General features: G+C 56.3%; 2 protein-coding genes across 3 annotated transcripts; one reads left to right on the top strand and one right to left on the bottom strand.

The window, feature by feature from the left end:
- Positions 1-93: 93 nt before the first annotated feature.
- LOC106497382 (ras-related and estrogen-regulated growth inhibitor-like protein) lies at positions 94-4,190 on the bottom strand. 2 transcript variants are annotated; one of them, XM_013958314.2, is made up of 4 exons: positions 4,033-4,190; positions 3,497-3,550; positions 2,897-2,973; positions 94-1,863 (listed from the first exon to the last, which is right to left on the bottom strand). In XM_013958314.2, the coding sequence occupies exons 1-4, from the start codon at positions 4,169-4,171 to the stop codon at positions 1,438-1,440; spliced, it is 696 nt and encodes a 231-aa protein (XP_013813768.2). In that variant the 5' UTR covers positions 4,172-4,190; the 3' UTR covers positions 94-1,437. The 2 variants fall into 2 exon arrangements, with proteins under 2 accessions (XP_013813768.2, XP_067161639.1); XM_067305538.1 differs by lacking the exon at positions 3,497-3,550.
- Positions 4,191-5,806: 1,616 nt separating this feature from the next.
- Positions 5,807-18,689, top strand: KIF7 (kinesin family member 7). The gene is made up of 18 exons (XM_067305483.1): positions 5,807-6,110; positions 8,585-8,785; positions 9,191-9,608; positions 10,415-10,946; positions 11,532-11,669; positions 11,823-12,050; positions 12,469-12,668; positions 13,013-13,122; positions 13,423-13,578; positions 14,175-14,377; positions 14,492-14,689; positions 14,967-15,092; positions 15,607-15,783; positions 16,124-16,339; positions 16,627-16,833; positions 17,199-17,397; positions 17,527-17,676; positions 17,858-18,689. Exons 1-18 carry the CDS (start codon positions 5,807-5,809, stop codon positions 18,241-18,243), a joined length of 4,149 nt encoding a protein of 1,382 aa, XP_067161584.1. The 3' UTR covers positions 18,244-18,689.
- The last annotated feature ends 448 nt before the right edge of the window (positions 18,690-19,137 follow it).

Here is a 19,137-nt window from a genome sequence, read left to right as displayed (position 1 = left end):
AGATGTCTTCCCATGCCTTGAGCGCAAATTCACAGCCATGAAGAGCCAGGGGCTTTCTGCCCCAAAAGATTTATTCTATTTACAGTGGGACATTAATAGAGAAATCACTGTCTTCATCACACACACACAAACCCTCTTCCTACAGGCAGCATTCCCAGGCACACCAGGGGCCTTGCAAGGCAGTGGTGAAGGGTTTGGGGGAGAGGCAGGGAAATGCCTTCCTGCAGTGGCAGGTTCAGGGTTGAGCCCAATGTCCCTTCTCCCAGCCTCCTTTCATCTCCAGGGATGGACAGGCATGGCTTTTACAGAAGGACTGGGTTTATAAGATGCACTACACAATACCACATCCTGGGAATGAGCCACAGAACTGATTTTCCCATGCACAGTCTATAAACCATTTGAACAAGGGAAACATCTGCAATCACTGAAAGGCTGTGGGAGGGAGGACCGTTGGCAGGGGGACTCACAGTTCAAAAGCACAGCACTGCTTGGAATCCCGGAGAAAAGGCAGACGGGACCGGAGACCAATGGATCCTTGCTGAGGTCCTTCAGGGTCAGTCGATAACGCAGGATTGGAGAGACTCGGACACTGCTACGCACACGTGGGAACTGCTGGTTATTCCACAGCCAGCTCAGCACCGGCAGGCGTTCTACGGAGAAATCCCCATCTTGCCAGCTAGTTTGGTGTGAGAATCAACGGAAAAGTGAGAACAGATCAAGGATTACAGACTAGGGGACCCTGACGAGTATCACAGATAGAAGTAACAGGAATCCTGCAGAAGGAGCACTGCCAGGACCCAGCATAAGAGCAGGGGAACAAGGCAGTGCTACCAGACAGAAGTGGTGCATCCTCTGTGCTCACCAACAGTCGAGGCAGCTTCCCATAGAAGACACTGAGGAAGCTCCAATGCTGCCTGGAGTAGCAGCAAAATGACCTGATTTCCAGCGCTGGAGGAATAAAGGAGAAAGTATGAAGCACCTAAAAACCTTGTATAGCAAAGAGGAGAGATTCTGCCCCAAAGTGTTTCCCACCATTGAGCCAAGAGCCTCATGGGGGCCTGCAGAGACCATGTGCTAAATAATGACATGTCAGACATGACTAGGAAAACGCAGCTGAATCCTGACCAAGGAGGCACCTCAACAGTGAGCACAGGGGCAGGGCTGGGGGATTCATAGCTTCCCATGACATACAACGGAGCCCAGGCCTACTGGGGGGGTCTTATCCCCATTGCTACAGAAAGGCCCTATAGCCCTCGGCTGCACTGGCCATATATGGCTGCAAACCTAGATCCTGATGTTGGTATGTAATCAAGGAAAGCTTCGTACTTATCAAAGGTACACCCGTCTCCACAGGCACCCAGGGAGGAGGCTCAATCCAGCCAGATACTGCGTAAGTCCAGCTGGCAGCACACAGAGAAGCAACGCACTTGCTGTAGCTCAGAGAGAGTCTGTTCTTTTACGGGCAAACACAGCCGACATGCTCTTGACAATGCCACGGATCCTGGTACCCTTTTTCAGTGCCAGTCTGGTGTCAGGGATACGCTCAGCCAGTCCGTGGAAGACCATGAGGGCCCCATGATAGGCCTCGGCAGCCGAGACCTCATAGAAACCACAGTCCAAAGAGAGGGCCAGGAGCCGGCCCTCCTCGCTGGACACCACCCTTTGGTGGTGCAGGTCCCGTTTGTTGCCCACGATGACGATGGGCACCTTCTCCTGGCTCAGACCCTCCTTGGCCGCCTTGATGAACTGGACTTTGAGGGGCAGGATGTTGAAGCTGGCACGGTCACAGATGCTGTAGACCAGGACAAAGCTGTCTGCCCACTGGATTCGCTTTTCTTCTGAGGAGCCCTGATCTGCCTGGTCCTGGGGAAAAGAAAAGGGACAGGAGCAAAACAGTGGGGTTAAACACAGAAACAACTCCCAGTGAATTGCCAAAGAGGATGTTAGTGCTGGAAAAGTTCCCTGGCCCACAGGGCTAGGATAGAAACAAAAATACTGCCCTTCTCAGCCAAGTTCAGGGTTTACCAGCCGGAACTACAAGAACCAGCAAATGGAGGGCATACAGTCCAGTTTCTATCACCACAGGGCAGACTTGCTTGCCAGAGACTGAGCCAGCACCACAGGTCAGACTGCAAGGAAATGCAAAAGGAAAGGTTTATTTATCCAGCGCCCTCCTCCCAAGCCCGCCTGCAAGCAGGCAGGATGCAGGGATCTTGCAGTGCTCTACAGTCCCAAGTTCAAGGAGGCACCAAACAGCAACTCCTGCTCTCCAGCTCAGCAAGCAGGTCCAGGAACAGCTATAGGGCTCTAACCCCTTTCGCTGGTGCAGGTCCAGCACCCCCATGTTATTAAACAGACGGGAAAAAGAAGAGGGAGCCTATCAGGACAGGAATGGCTGGTGAGCAGCAGCAACACAGGACAACGAGAACCAGGAGCACAGAGGAAGGCAGAGCAATACCTAACAGACCTCATCAAGGTGACAAGATTGGGGGCACTGGAGTCAGAGTTATTGTCCTCACACTATCACACAGGTGTGGAAGTGCTGCAGGCTGTAGGTGATAATAGTGTGAGGTTCTCAGTGCGGCGCTTCCACTTTGTTAAGGAAGTCTTGAGCTCAATCCAGGCAGACAAAATTACTGCTTCAGCCCCCACTGTCCTTCTCAGTCAGAAAACTGCAGGCTATGATGACTCTTGCTAGATTGCGAACAACGTCGCTGCCCTTTACTCCGCAGGCAAGAAGGGTTCAGTTGCCTACAAATCATCTGCTGAGTGAGTCTGAAGCAAGAGCTTTGCTCAGCTGGTGCTTCCAGTCCATGACTCCATTTGTATTTTTTTAGTAAAGGGTGGGCTTTTCTCCTTGGGGTGGAACCATGTAACACGAGGGGAGCCCTCTCACCTGTGAACACGGGACGTCCCAGATGTGGAAGAGAATCTCTCGGCCGTCCACGGTCAGGTTGTGGCTGTAGATGAATTCTGCCAAAAAACGAGAATGAAGGATGTTGTCTTCATAGGCTCAAGAGACAGTTCCCTCAAGCCAGGCCTTTTTCTCCAGGGGACAAGCCTGTCACGTCCACTCTGATGACATTGCCTGTCCTGTCTATGTGGAGATTGCACTCCACAGGCAAGGTCTAAGGGCTCCTTATGCAGAGTAACAACCATGCAAAGTGTGTTGGTCTCCAGGGCAGAATTACCTCTACCGTAAGCATCCCAAACTGCCCAGATATTCATCTCTGCCCCAGCATTCAGTCCATGCACAACTGTGCCATCAGTTCCCCCCAACCTGAACGTTTTGCACCGTAAAGAAACATTTCTGAGGTCAAAAAATAGGCCTTGGAACAAACACAACCATGAAACCTCCTGGGGGCCGGTGAAGGCCCTAGGGAAACAGAGGGGTGGATGGGAAACAACCAAATCCTGTAGCCAGAATCAGGCTTACTTGCTGACTTCCCAGTCCCTAGCGGTAAGCTAACAGGACTGCCCTCGGTCTGGCACTCACCCATGTCTCCGTATTCCCCGATAAAACGCCTGGTGAGGAAACGCACAGTCAAAGCTGCAAAAAGGAGAATAAGAGTCATAAAAACAACCCTAAGCATTAAGGACCTTTATTTTGGTCCCGAGCAAAGTTAGCTCAGACCCTGACTGCAGTCGGGCATCATGTCCCCTGTAGACTCCCACTGACAGGAATGACCTCTGGATTTTCTCCCTCACGTTTCCTTCCAGACATCAGCAGCTCTGCAAACAGAGCAGGGGCAGAGCACAGACCAGCACATCAGCGGACTGCGTCTCGCTGGAAAACCCTTTCCCCAGACACCATCCTGCTGCCCGAAAGGCTGTGCTCAGCTTCCCCACCTCGAATCCCAGCTGCGCCCGACAAACCCAGCTCTACCTCACCCGTGTGCTCAGATCGCAGCAGCATCGCTCTCTGCAGCTCACTCCAAACTCTGCTATGGCGTTTTCAAGTCTTTTTCTGCGGGTGAAATGGAAAGTTCCTGCCTGCAAACTTTCCGCTCTCGGCTACCGCTTGCTTCTTACCTGACTTCCCCACGTTGTCCGCTCCCATCACGAGCACGTTTGCTTCCATTTTCAGGGCAGCGGGGCCAGGCACCTCCAGGAGGGCAGGGTGGTCTGGGGTGAAGCTGGCACTCCTGCGCAGCGGGAGCCGCAGGCCCATGTCTAGCGGGGCTGTCCCTCGCTGGCGGTCCCAGCGGCCCTCCGCGGAGCAGTGGAGCGACCGCTTCCCACGCTGCCCGGGGGATCCGTGAGGACCATACCATTCCCGGCAGCCGCAGGGGTGACGCAGCAGGAGCTGCAGGCTGGAAGATTAAAAACTTTGTTATCAATCAGATCAGCCCAAACGTCAGCCCCCGGCCCCGGCCCTGCCACCCCGAGCACGGGCGGGGGCAGCTTGGGAGGGACGGGCTGTCGGCAGCAGCTGCTCTGCAAAGCCTGTCCCCGAAGGCAGCCAGCGCCTGCATGTGAGGCACATTGTCCCTCGGCGGGACCGTGCAGCCCCTGTCCTGTCCCCGGAGCCACCGCACAGCTGCCTCTGCGCGATGGAGCATCGAATGAGAAATGCATGGGTTGTCTTCTCCTCTCCGCACACCTTGGCCCTGATTTGCAGCATGGTCTCACTAGTCCACCCTGCTCTCCCATCCCACGAGTTGTGTCCTTCCTTACTCCCCAGCCGCTCTCTCCTGTGGGCAGGGCCCCTGATTTTGGCCATCATGCCCAATGGTTCTGCAAGGGAGACCAAGACCTGCAAGTTGAGACCATCACGCTCATTTCACTTGTGATCCAGTCACTTGGCCACGGCTGCCCCAGCACTGGGACTGCAGCATGCTCTGAAGGAGGCAGCTTGTGTCACCAAAGCAGGCCTCGGAGCCCAGCCAGGAGCAGCCGGAGAGGTTCCCTCGTGCCGGCAGGGGATCCCGCAGGGTGCCCTGGGGACACGGGTGCCGGCTCGGCCTCCGCGCTGCTCCCTGCCCAGCTGGAGGCGGGAACGGCTGTGTCCTCGAGGCCCCGCGGTGGCAGGGCTGGCTGCGGTCCCCTAAAGCCTCAGAGGGTGGCACGGCGGGGCTGGGGGTCCCCTGGCACCCGAGGGTGACAGGGCTGGGGGTCCCCTGATGCCCCGGGGGTGACGGGGCCCGGTGCATCCCCTGACACCCGGGGGTGACGGGGCTGGGGGTCCCCTGACACCCAGGGGTGACGGGGCCCGGTGCATCCCCTGACACTCGGGGGTGACGGGGCTGGGGGTCCCCTGACACCCAGGGGTGACGGGGCCCGGTGCATCCCCTGACACCCGGGGGTGATGGGGTTGGGGGTCCCCTGACACCCGGGGGTGACGGGGCCCGGTGCATCCCCTGACACTTGGGGGTGACGGGGCTGGGGGTCCCCTGACACCCGGGGGTGACGGGGCCCGGTGCATCCCCTGACACCCGGGGGTGACGGGGCTGGGGGTCCCCTGATGCCCCGGGGGTGACGGGGCCCGGTGCATCCCCTGACACCCGGGGGTGACGGGGCTGGGGGTCCCCTGACACTCGGGGGTGACGGGGCTGGGGGTCCCCTGATGCCCCGGGGGGCCGGGCCGGGCCGTGCTGTTCCCCCCGGGGGCCCGGCCGGGTGGAGGCAGCCGCGGGCCGCACGGGCCGTTCCCCAGCAACGGCGGGGCCGCGCCCGGGCCGGGCCGGGCCGGGCCGGGGCGGCGGGGCCGGGCCGAGCCGGGCCGGGGCGGAGCCGCCTGACGCCATCGCGGCGCGCCGGGGCCGGGGCCGGGGCCGCGGCCGTGTCTGTGGGGGCCGGGGCCGCCATGGGCCCGGAGGGGGCGGCGGTGCGCGTGGCGGTGCGCGTGCGGCCGCTGCTGCCCAAGGAGGTGCTGCGCGGGCACCGGCCCTGCCTGCGCGGCGACGCCGCCACGGGCGAGGTGGCGCTGGGCCACCGCCGCCGCTTCCGCTTCGCCGCGGTGCTGCCCGAGGGCGCGGGGCAGGCGGCCGTGTACCGGGCCTGCGTGCAGCCGCTGCTGCGCGCCTTCTTCCGCGGCTTCAACGCCACCGTCTTCGCCTACGGCCAGACCGGCTCCGGCAAGACCTACACCATCGGCGAGGCCAGCGTCGGTGAGCGCCGCCGCCCCGCGCCCGGCCCCTGCCGCCGCCGCCGCCGCCGCCGCCGCGCCCGCCAGCGCCGCCGCCCCCGGCCTCCCCCGGCCCCCGCGTCCTCGTCCCCGCCAACGCCGCCGTCCCCTGGTGTCCCCCGGCCCCCGCGTCCTCGTCCCCGCCAACGCCGCCGCCCCCGGCCTCCCCCGGCCCCCGCGTCCTCGTCCCCGCCAACGCCACCATCCCCCGGCCTCCCCCGGCCACCGCGTCCTCGTCCCCGCCAACGCCGCCGTCCCCTGGTGTCCCCCGGCCCCCGCGTCCTCGTCCCCGCCAACGCCGCCGGCCCCCAACCCCTGCCGTCCTCGTCCCCGCCAACGCCGCCGCCCCCGGCCTCCCCTGGCCCCCGTGTCCTCGTCCCCGCCAACGCCACCGGCCCCCAACCCCTGCCGTCCTCGTCCCCGCCAACGCCACCATCCCCTGGTGTTCCCCGGCCCCCGCGTCCTTGCCAACACCGCTGTCCCCTGGTGTCCCCCGGCCCCTGCCATCTCTGTCCCTGCCAATGCCACCATCCTCCGGTGTCCCCCGGCCCCCGCCATCCTCGTCCCCACCAATGCCACCATCCCCTGGTGTCCCCCGGCCCCCGCCGTCCTTGTCCCCGCCAACGCTGCCAGCCCCCGGCATCCCCCGACCCCTGCCATCTCTGCTTCTGCCAACGCCACCATCCCCTGGTGTCCCTCAACCCCTGCCATCCTCATCCCCACCAACGCCACTGTGCCCTGGCATCCCCCGACCCCTGCCGTCCTCGTCCCTGCCAACGCTGCTGTCCCCTGGTGTCCCCCAGCCCCCGCTGTCCTCGTCCCCGCCAACGCTGCCGTCCCCTGGCCCCTGCCATCTCCACCCCGCCAATGCCACCGGCCCCCGGCCCCCGCCATCGTCCCCACCAACGCCACCATCCCCTGGCATCTCCCAAGCTCTGCCATCTCCACCCCTGCCAACGCCACCGTCCCCTGGTGTCCCCCAGCTCCTGCCGTCCTCGTCCCCACTAATGCCACCATCCCCTGTTGTCCCCCAGCCCCTGCCATCTCCCTCCCTGCCAGTGCTGCCATCCCCCAATCCCTGCCGTCACCATCTCTGCCAACTCTGTCACCCCCTACCATCTTCCGACCCCTGCTGTCCCCATCCCCACACATGCCGCCATCTTCGCCAATGCCACCATCCCTGACCATCCCCCCAATCCCTGCCATCCCATCCCTGCCACCATCACCAACCCTGCCAGTGTCACCATCCTCACCAGTGCTGCCATCCCCACCAACACCACCATCCCTGCCAATGTCGCCATCCCCTACCACTCCCCAATCCCTGCCAACCTCACCGTCCCCTTCCATCCACCTAGCACCTCACCCCCCGCCAATGTCACCAACCTCACCAGCGCCACCAGCCCCACCAGTCATGTGGCTGTAACCACACCTTGGGCAAAGCGGTGGTGAGACACCCCTCAACACCTGAACAGCAAAGCCACAAGCACTGTAGGCCCCCTGTGTTGGTGTCCGTTGGGGATCCTGTCTCGCATGTTCCTGCCCCCCAGGGAGAACACCTTGCTTGAGAGGCACAGCATATGAGTCTTGTTCTTTACCACTGAAAGACAAGCGAGAAGACTGAGTTTGGTCTGGAAACAGTGGCGATGATTTCCCTAGAGCACCGCTGCCTTTGACTGGCTTCTTTCTTTCAGCTTTGATTTTTAAAATTCTTTAACAGGAGAAAGAGGCTTGGGGGTTTAATCCCACTTGGTTACATGAAGGAAGGGAGGAAAGAGGAAATGCTTTCTCCTCTAAGTGCCATTTTAATGTTATTATTGACTGTGTAGATATCTTACTGAGCACGTACTGTAAATGTTTTGGTCAGCCTTAGTTAACTGCATAATTTGAAAATCCTGAATTGTTTCCATACTTTCAAATTTATCTCTATTTTTAGTTTCCCAGTTAGGGTTATCATTGCACCAGATTTGGGGATTGTCCTTTTACATGGTTGTTAATGAAAAAAATAAAACAATTTTAAACTCAAGTTCCAGAGTGCTGTGGCCAGATAAAGACAGTCCACAAGCACAAAAAAATTGTCTGTGCTAGGAGAGTTTGTGGAGTAGTGCTGGCTTCAAAGGAAAGCATGTTCTAGCTTCAGGCATGGTGTTTGTTACCTGCTGATCCCTTAATACACCTTTTTCTTCTCAAGGAGCACTGTAGACATGCAGTGTTGCTTGAATGCACCACTGCTGTGGAAGGGAGCAGTGGGATAGGATTTGCCCCAAGGCCCTGTGGCTTAAAAACATTCACAGGGAAGTTTAATCCGGGCTTCTAGTGCTGAGCTGTGGGGAAGCTGTGAGGCTGCTCCTGTCTACACGAAGTGTGTCCTGCAGCCTGGCTCCTGCGTTGTGACTTGGTCCCCATCTGGCACTGGCCCTCAGTGCATCCAGTGACTGTGTACACGTATCTCTTTGCCAGCCTCCATCAATGAAGATGAGCAGGGCATCATCCCACGAGCCATGGCTGAGACCTTCAGGCTCATCGATGAGAATGACCTGATTGACTACACGGTCAGAGTGTCCTACCTGGAAGTGTATAAGGAGGAGTTTCGGGACTTGCTGCAGGTGGATACAGCCAGCAAAGACATCCAGATCCGGGAGGATGACAAGGGGAACATTGGTATGTGTGTCTGTTCTTGGACTCCCTTTTCTTCCCATTTGCAAGGCCATTTTGGCATATGTTTCCCTGTAAGGTGGAGCCAGGTCTTCTCCTCCACATCTCTCCTGCAGCAGCTTGCTATGCATAGCCCTGCTCTGTCTGAAGAGCCTGTATTTGCACGGCACAATATGAATAGAGCAGTGGCACCAGGCTGCACGAGAGGGGCTGCAAGGGACCCCCTCAGACTCCGAGCCTCAGCCTTTGTGTGCTGCTGAGAACTGTGGTTTATGGTGCGAGAAGGTTCGCAGGAGCGAGCTGCTTCAGTGCGCTCTGGGGCTGTTCCAGACCGCAGGCTCTGCTGCTCCTTTGTGCGGATTTCCTTGGGCAGCCCATCCCTTGCAGTGACAGCTGCGTTTGCCATTGCAGTGCTCTGCGGTGTGAAAGAGTCAGAAGTGGAAGGGCTGGACGAGGTCTTGAGCCTGCTGGAGATGGGTAACACAGCCAAGCACACGGGAGCTACCCACATCAACGCACAGTCAAGCCGCTCGCACACCATCTTCACGGTGACCATGGAGCAGCGGCGTGGGGCTGGCCGCCTTACTCGCCTCACCCTCCATGATCGCGCCTCAGTCCCTGCCTCGGGCCAAGTGCTGGTCTCCAAGTTTCACTTTGTGGACCTTGCGGGCTCAGAGCGAATTGTGAAGACTGGAAACACGGGGGAGAGGCTGAAAGAGAGCATCCAGATCAACAGTGGTCTGCTGGCCTTGGGCAACGTGATCAGTGCCTTGGGAGACCCTCGGAGGAAGTGCAGCCATATTCCTTACAGGGACTCCAAAATTACCAGGTACAGGATGGGACCGGGACCCCAACGCTCTGCACACCTCTCGTGGGTGCATGGCCCAACAGGAGGGACATGAGGCTTCTCTCTGCCTTTCTGGCCTGCTGAAAGTCTTCTCCCATGCTCAGCCTGGCAGTCCCCTAATCTACCTGAGAGAAGTCTGGTGGGTGAGTTGTCCCTTGTGCTCTCACACCGGGGCTCTCGGACTGTCTGCTTGATTGCAAGAGGTCAGTTGACCCCCTGTGCCTCACAGCATCTTAAAAGTCCACCCTATATGTGGGTTTTTCTGTAGAGAAGCTGGAGAAACAATGAGGCCAGGATAAAAATGAAGACTAGCTTGTTCCAGTGCTGCAGAAGACAAGGCTTGGATGATTCATGCTACTGAAGCTGAGATTGCATGTCAGTGTGGGTTATTCTGCCCATTCCTGCTTAGCAGTGACTAGAAAGTGCTTCCAGTAGACTTCTTGGATGGTTTGCTTATAATGAGCTGGCCTGCAGTTAGTTTTTAGCTTAAACAGATGTCCTTTGCAATCTACAGTAGGCTGCCTTGTGGCATGCACCTAGCAGTGATCGCAGAATCAGGTAGCCCAGAGCCTCGGGAATTTCCCAGAAGGAAATGTGCCATGGTGCAAATGTTATTCCTCTGCTTAATCATTCGGATCACTTCACTGGTGCTGAACTGATTAGAGAGAGACAATATCATTTTCATTGCGTTTAACCTTGTAAATGGATAGGTAGGTGATACCCCTCTGTTTCCTGCATTATTCTGCATTTCAACCCTTTTAATTGCCTGTGTCTGTGCTTCTGCTTAGGATCCTAAAAGATTCCCTGGGGGGGAATGCCCAGACTGTCATGATAGCCTGTGTCAGCCCTTCCTCCTCTGACTTTGATGAGAGCCTCAACACACTGAATTATGCCAGCCGAGCTCAGAACATCCAGAACAAGGCCGTGGTGAACTGCCGCAAGGAAACGGAGCATGTCGAAGAGCTTCATCTGCAGATAAAGAACTTGCAGAAGGCACTGGAGCAACGGCACCGCTCAGAGACCCGCATCATCAACCGCTCGGACACCACCAAACAGGGCTCGCAAGACCCCACGGCTCGCCTGCTGGCAGAGTGTGCTCACTACCGGACGTGCACGGATGCTGCATATCGGCTGCTGATGGAGCTGCAGGAGGACAGCAACCTCACCATGGAACAGATCCTGCGGGTTAAGGAGTGGCTGTGTGCCGTGGAAAGTGAGAGGAGCGAGCTCACCTCAGCTGGGCTGGATAGCGGCATCGAGAGCACCTCTGCGGAGGACCAGAGCCTTGAGGGACAAGGCTCAAAGCTGGCAAAAGCCCAGGTAACGATTGGGGTGTTAGCTCTGTGCTTGGGTGTGGGCATAGCCTCCTGATAAAGCACAGCACAACCGCCAAAGTCTGTTTGTTGCCTGAGAGGGAGAGCAGAGTTACGGAGGTGCCCAGTGAGGACAGCAAAGGAGGCCCTATATTAGTATAGGAAAAGACAGAAGATTTTTTCCATGAAGCACTCCAGTGGTCTGGCATGAGCCCCTATAGCCATTTGGGGAAAATGAAGAGGCTGCAGTAGCTCTGAGGAGGGGAGGAGGTGGTGTTCACCTGACCTGCCACTGAATACAGCAGCCTTGGAGCAGAGAGCAACAGCCACTGCCTGGCACTGTGGAAGGGTCAGGAGAGGGAGTGGAGGAAAACCTGGCTCAGGGCAACCTGGTCCAGAGGCCAAAGGGAGGCAGAAAGACACGATCCTCCTGGAAAGCAGAGACAGGATGGATTCAGCTTTCACTCTGATGTTTATTTCAGAAGCAAAATCTTTGCAGAGCTGTGTCTGCAGAGCTGCCGTGCCTCTGTAGAGACCAGGGCAGGGAGGGAAGGACAAAGGCAGATACTAATTTCTTGTATTTTGGGGGCAGGTGAACACTGAGAAGGGGTGTGAGTCCGTCAAAGATGAGCATGTGGCCAAACTGCAGAAGCAAGTGGAGCGCCTGGAGGAGGAGAACCGTGATTTCCTGGCTGCCCTGGAGGATGCCATGGAGCAGTATAAACGACAGGTATTTCTGGGCTCTACTTTCTTAGAAGAGACCTGCCCCACTCTTCCCCTTTGCCTCAGACAACAGGGGTGACTACAGCCTGGCCTCTGGGCTCCTGTGCAGCAGATTTGGGATTGACATGTTTGTGATCCCATTTTTCTTGTTGCCTCCTAGAGTGACAAACTGCAGGAACAGCAGGATAAGATCTCAGAGCTGCATGTGCGCTTGGAGATGGCAATGCCAAGTCTGTGTGTGCCAGAACTGCTGGAAAACCTCCATTTGGTGACTGTCACCCAGAGACCTCACACGGCCCCTCTGGATGCTGCACAGTCCCATGGCCTCAGCATGGTTCCCTCCGGTCTCCTTCTTGCTGAGCAGAGTGGAAGAGGCCTTTGTAGGAAGGTGAGAGTGCAAATCTTTGCTGTGAATGCCTCCATTTAGCAGGTGCTGCCTTTTCACTCTGAGTCCCTTCACCTTAGGAGCTGGCTTTTCCCACCCCTGCACATTAACCTTGTCAAAAGTGTAGTCCAGAGGACTATGCTCAGTTCACATCAGGAAAGATTCACATCTCTGGCAAAAGCAGCCAGCTTTGAAACTGAGGCCTTTACTTTAATCCTACCAGCTAGTTCCAGACTTTTGCTCAGCTTCTGAGCAGCAGAAGACAGGAGGACTTCCAGCTAGGTGTGGGAACACTGCAGTTCCCCTGAAAATACACTGAACTCTGCTTTGTTGCTCTTGGTTGCAATGCCCAGCTGAGAGTCAGCTTCTAACATGGGCTCTCATGCAGCATGTTTCATCTCTGTCTGATTCTCTACCCCAGCAGCTTGACAGCAATCCCTCCTGCCAGGAAGAGGACCTAGCAGTCTGTTGTCCGAGCCCCGTGCAGCATCTGACTGGCAACCCAGAGATCAAAGATGTGGTGCTGAGGAGGGAGTTCAGCCAGGCCTCAGAGAACCTGGCACAGCTGTCCTCAGAAGAGGAGGAAGAGTGGGAACAGAAACGGTCCCTGTATCGGCGTCGGTGAGTTGAGGCTGTTGCAGCACTGTGCGTTGCCACTGCAGTCATAAGGCCCTGGCCCAGCACTGTTTGGAGATGGCTGTGCTGCAGAGCTGAGCTCAGTCTCCCACCTCTGCATCTCAGCCCTCATGTAGGATGTTGAAGCAAATGCCATCTCTGGGGTCAGTAATTCTGTTGAGACAGCTGACTGCTTACCAAGGAGCTAGTTAGCTTCATTCCTGAACTTCATTCCTGCTGTTTCCATCTCCCTCTGAAGCCCTGTCTTACTCTGTGGATCATGAGAGTCCTTACTGGAAACAGCTCTAGTAGTGCTCAGACCCAAATGATTAATTTGCTGCTCTTTCTAGAAATGGGATCCAAAGCTGGAGCAAGAAGGAGATCTGCATCAAGTTGGGCGAGGAGCCGAGTGGAGGCAATACCCAGCTGATTCAGGAGGAGCAGTCAGAGCTGCCCAAAGGCAAGTAGAAACTGTAGGTTGTTGGGCAGGCTTCCTAGGGCTGGCAGTGTTTTGCTAAGTACTTTTGATAGGAGGGCCTGGCTGAACCAGAGGACAAAATGGAGCAGATGAGAGTCCAGCTGCTTTGCTTGTGGAGAAAGTTAGCCTGCTGGGATCTCGCAAGAGCTGCATGGTTTGGTGGAAGCTGGAGGTGACTGGGCGATGCTGTGCCAGTTTTAGTTACAGATCTGAGTTCTGATTGTCCTTCTGTCACATGGCTGCTAAGAGGGGAGCATCCTTACCTGGGGATCTGTGTTGCAGAGGCCTGCAGGAGGCGGGAGCAGTTGGTCAGTCTGCGGGAACGCCTTCCAGGGAAGGACTCTGAGTGGAGGCTGGTGCAAGCACAGCAGAAGATACGAGAGCTGGCAATCAACATCCGTATGAAGGAGGAGCTGATCACGGAGCTCATTAAGACAGGTGCAGAGCTGCTGGCGAGGCAGTTGGGGAATATGCACCTGTTCCCTGTGAATCTCCTCCTGGTTGGGATCCTTGGTCTCCATTCCCACACTCACCTTTGTCTCCATGTTGTCTGTGTTCAGTTGTTCTCCTGTAGGCAGCGAAGTGCTGTTTCTCTGTCCTCTGGCTGACTGGGACCTTTCATAGTAGTTTCTCCCCAAATGCCTTCCCCAGAGTAGCTGAGGGCAAGGAGAGCACTGGGGAGCTGAGAGAGGGAGGGCTAGAAGTCTCTGCACCCAGTCTCTATAGCCACCTGCCAAAAAAGTTTGATGAGACAGAGCAGACCTGCAAGGCCAAGGAAGTAAAGGTCTGGTGCTGTGTCTGGGGCACTAATGAGGAACTTCTTCAGGGAAGAAGTTCACCCATTCAGTCAGTCAGGAAGGGAAGCAGTTCCTCGCCTGTGCACGCAGGCTGCACCAGCTCACACCCATATGGCAGCTGTGCCAGCCAGATCGCAGGGCAGCGATGCCGCAGCCAGGGGCAGATGCAGCCCTTCCATGGGACCCTGGCGGCCAGAGAACGGCCTGGGTGTCAGCGTGGAGACGTGTATGTTGCAGGCAAGGACGCCCAGACTCTGAACAAGCAGTACTGCCAGAAGATCAGCGAGCTGGAGCAGGAGGCAGAGCAGGTGCGGGCAGAGCTGAGCGACAGCCAGAAGCACCTCCAGGAGTTGGAGGGCAAAGAGCCATGGGACCCTGGGGAGAAGCGCAAACTGGAAGAGTATCGCACACGCCTGGCAGCTGCCCAGAGCAAGGCACAGGTCAGTGTGAACAGAGGCCGTCTGGCTTTGCCCACCAGGGCCTGGTGGGTTGGGGCACTCTCCACAAAGGGTGTGGGCAAGCTGCCGAGCCTAAGGGTAGCTCTCACCTGGCAGGTTCTAAGCAAGAAGAAGCAGGCAACGGAGAGGCTGGTGTCACTTTCAACCCAGAGTGAGAAGCGAGTGCAGGAGCTGGAGAGGAACATTCAGCTGATGCGGCGGCAGCAGGGCCAGCTGCAGAAACGGCTGCGAGAAGAGAGCGAGCAGAAACGGCGGCTGGAGACGGAGATGAATAAACGGCAGCACCGAGTCAAGGTAGGAGCTGGCAGGAGCAGTTTTGATAGAACTGTATTTGAGATGAAGATGACGGGTGGGCTCTGCAAGCCACTGGACAGGCAAGGGTAGTTCTGATGGTGCCTCCAACTGTCCAAGAGAGCATCAGGCTGGGGAGAGTATGGTGGGTACTACAGTTTTTAAGAGTATTTAAAGAGCTAGCTTGGGAGCATAACCTGTCCACCAGCCCGCAGTCCCTGGCTCTGGAGCAAACAGCTTCCAGTCTCTCAAAGGCTGACAGTTGCTCCTCTCCATGCAGGAACTGGAACTGAAGCATGAGCAGCACCAGAAGATTCTGCGCATCAAAACCGAGGAAATCGCAGCTTTCCAGAGGAAGCGGCGAAGCGGCAGCAACGGCTCTGTGATCAGCCTGGAGCAGCAGCAGGTACAGGCACAGTAGGCCTGGCTTGCCCTTCCCCTTCAAAGGGGACTGCTGTGCCATGCTACAGGCTGACAAGGGACACCTGGAAGTGGGTGCCTTAGCTTGAGATGTGCTGTGGCATGCTCAGTCCCTAGCCTGTCCTGTCCTTAAGGAGGACAGTGCCTAATGTCATTTGTGTCCGGCAGCAAAGTACTTAGAGATCATCCCTTACCTCCATGGCCAGGATCCTTCTTAAGTCTAAGCATTAGTAGAGAACCTGTGCAATCTTGTCTGTTGGTACAGGGATTGTGGGAGATATGGCTCCCTAGGCCTCCTTGACAGCTGGGGATCCAGCTCAGCTCTGCCTCTTGGAGGAGCTGGGAGGATAAAACCAATGGAGACTGGGCCATATAGGTTGGCAGAGATGGAACCAAGATTCTAGGTCTGAGCTCAGCCCCCTTGCTCCCTAGTCTAGTAGTTCTCAGATTGCTAGTGCTGTCCGCTCACATGCACATGCCCTTTTCCTCTCCTCCATCAGAAAATTGAGGAACAGAAAAAGTGGCTGGACATGGAAATGGATAAAGTCCTTGAGCAGCGCCGGGCCCTGGATGAGCTGGAGGATGAGCTGAGGAAACGGGAAGCTATTGTGGCCAAAAAGGAGGCCTTGCTGCAGGAGAAGAATGGCCTGGAGAGCAAACGCCTGCGTTCCAGCCAGGTGGGAGGAGAGTGTGACACCTCTGCCCCTTGCTTGACTCCCAGCAGAGAGGTGGGAGAGGAAAGGGCCTGTGAGGGGATGACTAGGTGCCATTCTGGGTCTGGCAGAGAGCTGCAGGCCAGGATGAGGTAGTGTCATTGGGAAGTAGGTAGGAAATCCATCTGCCTCTACCACCAGAGAACCTGCTTGTGCTGTGCCTCTGAGCTAGTGGTTTGATAAGCCAAGGCCTCTCTGTGTGTGGCAGTGGAGGGTTATGACTTGACCTGTGAAGGGGGAGGAAAGGGGTTGGGAGGCCTGGCTTTCCTTTAGAGCAGGTTCTCTCAAGCATCTTCTGCTGCAGGCCCTGACAGATGACATAGTACGCATGTCCAGCCGCCTGGAGCACTTGGAAAAGGAGCTGACAGAGAAGAACGGACTGCTGCGCCATGGCAGTGCCCACGACCAGCAACAGATCCGCCAGGAGATAAACAGCCTGCGCCAGGAGAAGGACCAGCTGCTCAAACAGAGGTTGGAGCTAGACAACAAGCTGCGCCAGGGCACCCTGCTGTCCCCAGAGGTACCCATTCTTTGGCAGGGCTGCTCTGCTTGCAAGAGTGCAAAATAGGAGAAGTAGGGTAAAGATTTGGTCATGGGGCCATTAGCAGATGCTCCCACAGGTCCCTCAACTGTGCATATCCCAGCTTTCTGCTGGTAATGTTGGGGCTACACGTTGAAAAAGGAGGTGGGATGCTAGGTGAGAGTGGGGTAGGGAGGGCGTGAACACTTTGGTCCCACATGGATGCTGTTCCCTATCCTGCACACTAACCCCAACCTCAGATGGTAATTGCAGTTCTGCCTTGGCAGGAAGAACGGATCTTGTTCCAGCTGGATGAGGCTATTGAGGCTCTGGATGCTGCCATTGAGTACAAGAATGAGTCCATCACGTGCAGGCAGCGAGTCCTGCGGGCCTCAGCCAGCCTGCTGTCGCAGTGTGAGATGAACCTCATGGCCAAGCTGAGCTACCTCTCCTCCTCTGAGACCCGAGCTCTGCTTTGCAAGTACTTCGACAAGGTGGGAATCAGACTGCATTTGGCGCTGGAGGGAGCTGTTGCATCTGACCAAACCGTTTTCCTCAGTCTTGGGCCTTCTGTCTCCCTCCCACTGTGCTTCTGCCCTGCAAAGCTAGCCCACCTGTCCCAACACCTGGAATAGGGCTTAGGTGCTGGTACCAGGATGCACTGATCCCTGTGGTGGCTCTGCCACAGCAGTGCAGCCATGTATTGTTTGCTTCCTTGAGGTAGCTGTGACAGCCTAGAAATACTACCCTTCTTCACACATGGTACCAAAAAAACCTAACTTGGTCAGGCTGGGTGGGGCAGGAAGGCTCCTCAGGCTCTGAAGGGGTTGAGAGATCTTTGTTCTTGGGCCCTGGACAGGTGGTGACACTGCGTGAGGATCAGCACAGGCAGCATATCGCCTTTTCAGAGCTGGAGATGCAGCTGGAAGAGCAGCAGCAGCTGGTGTACTGGCTGGAGGTGGCCGTGGAGCGCCAGCGCCTGGAGATGGACCGCCAGCTCACCCTGCAGCAGAAGGAGCATGAGCAGAACATGCAATTACTGCTCCAGCAGAGCCGCGGTAACAGCAACAAGCAGCTGCAGCACTGCTTTCATCAGCTGCTGCCTAGCATGTTCTTGGGCCCATGCTAGCTCTTCTTCAGCTTTTGTAGGGCTCTGTGGCTTGAAATAGCACTGTTTCTCCTTGTAGAGCACATGGATGAGGAGCTGGCCAGCAGCAAGATGCAGTATGAGGGGAGGATTCAGGTGCTGGAAAAGGAGCTGAGCCGATATATGTGGGCAAACCAGGAGCTAAACCAGAGGCTGAGTAACATGAACCTCCATCCAGGACAAACCAAAGGTAAGGGAGGCCCCAGTCTTGGGCTTTGCCATTCCTAGCGAATTAGAGGCAAGCTGCCAGCACCCAGGAGCAGTGCTGGAGTGGTTCAGTGCTGGCACTGAGCAAGCGCTTTACAGGTATTGATTTTGATGAGAAAACTAAAGTGATCCTGATGTTCAGCTCACTGCAGCATCTTTCCCAGCAGGGATGGAGAGAAACATTCACGGGGCTGGGGAGAGACCTCCTCCTGCACTTGGCATCTGTGAAGAATCCAGCCTTGGGGAACAGCACTTGCCCCAAGCTGTTGCTGAAGAAAGCCATCGGGTCAGGGATGACAGCAGAGATCTGGTCCATGCCCCTTTGCCATCGACATGGCGGCGTTCTTCCCTGCCCAACGACAACCCCATGGACCTTCGGCAGAGGGACGCAGAGCACTTGCTCAGAGGGGGGCAGTCCCATGAGGTGCACCTGCCACGGAACCTCACTTCTGCCTCCAAGTCCCGCAGGGAGCTGCGCAGAGCCAGCCTGAATGCCACCCCCGTGCCTTACCACCCAGCAATGATAGACGTTAGGAAAAATCCCCTCTAGACATAAGCCTGGAACACTTCTGTGGCACAGGGCAGGAAGGAGTAGATACTGCTGATGTGGGCTTAAGTGCCTTTCTACTCCCCTGAGCCAACCCGGCCACAAACCTGTTGTATTTCAGAGGCCTGAGAAAAAAAAAAAGTAGGGCTTTTCACCATAAGGGAAATAAGGTGTGGGACAGACTCCAGAGTGCTGACTGGCCATCTTTCCTCCTGCCTCTTCAGCAGCTTAAACACTGGGAAGTGGGAGATAGAGGCCAGCTTTGGAGCTAACACTCAAAACCTGTTTACAGTTTGGAAACCTCTGCTTGTGGAGATTGCTCATCCCTAGCAGACTCAGAGGGAGACACTCTGCAGTTCTGGAGAACTTGTAAATAGATTTTTATAGCAACTTTTTTAAAAACACTTCTACTGTAACTTTTCTAATAAAGCAGAAGGAATTTTACAAAGCAGGCACTTGTCAGAGGCTCCTGCGGTCACTAATTCAACACTTCAGGAAAGACATTTATCTAAACCTCATTGTAGGTGAACCCAGCTGTTCACAGTTACTTTGTTGCCTTAATGTCTAAATACATGTGTTTTAGAAGTGCCCAGAGTAATTGTCTTGACAAATACCTTTAGGATTCATGAATTAAGCATTTCTCTGTTTACCTGCAGAGTCAAACGCCATGTAAGGTGCTTCAGCAAAAACACCTCTAGACAACGGCATAATTATCTGAAATATCCCAGATAAAAACAAGCCTAGTTCAGTACCATCTTCTGCTCCAAGCAATGAGCTGCTCTGGAGCAGTGTTTTCTTAGCCTTAGGAGTACTTCCAGTCAGCCACTACTTCAGCCTGAAGTGAGGAACACAGCTACCACAACTACTATTTCAACAGTAACACATGCTACCTTAAAA

The sequence above is a fragment of the Apteryx mantelli genome, chromosome 15, assembly GCF_036417845.1.
Source record: "Apteryx mantelli isolate bAptMan1 chromosome 15, bAptMan1.hap1, whole genome shotgun sequence".
NCBI classification, from domain to species: domain Eukaryota; kingdom Metazoa; phylum Chordata; class Aves; order Apterygiformes; family Apterygidae; genus Apteryx; species Apteryx mantelli.
The sequence above is the reverse complement of the archived record's forward strand: the minus strand, read 5'-3'. Positions and strand labels throughout refer to the sequence as shown.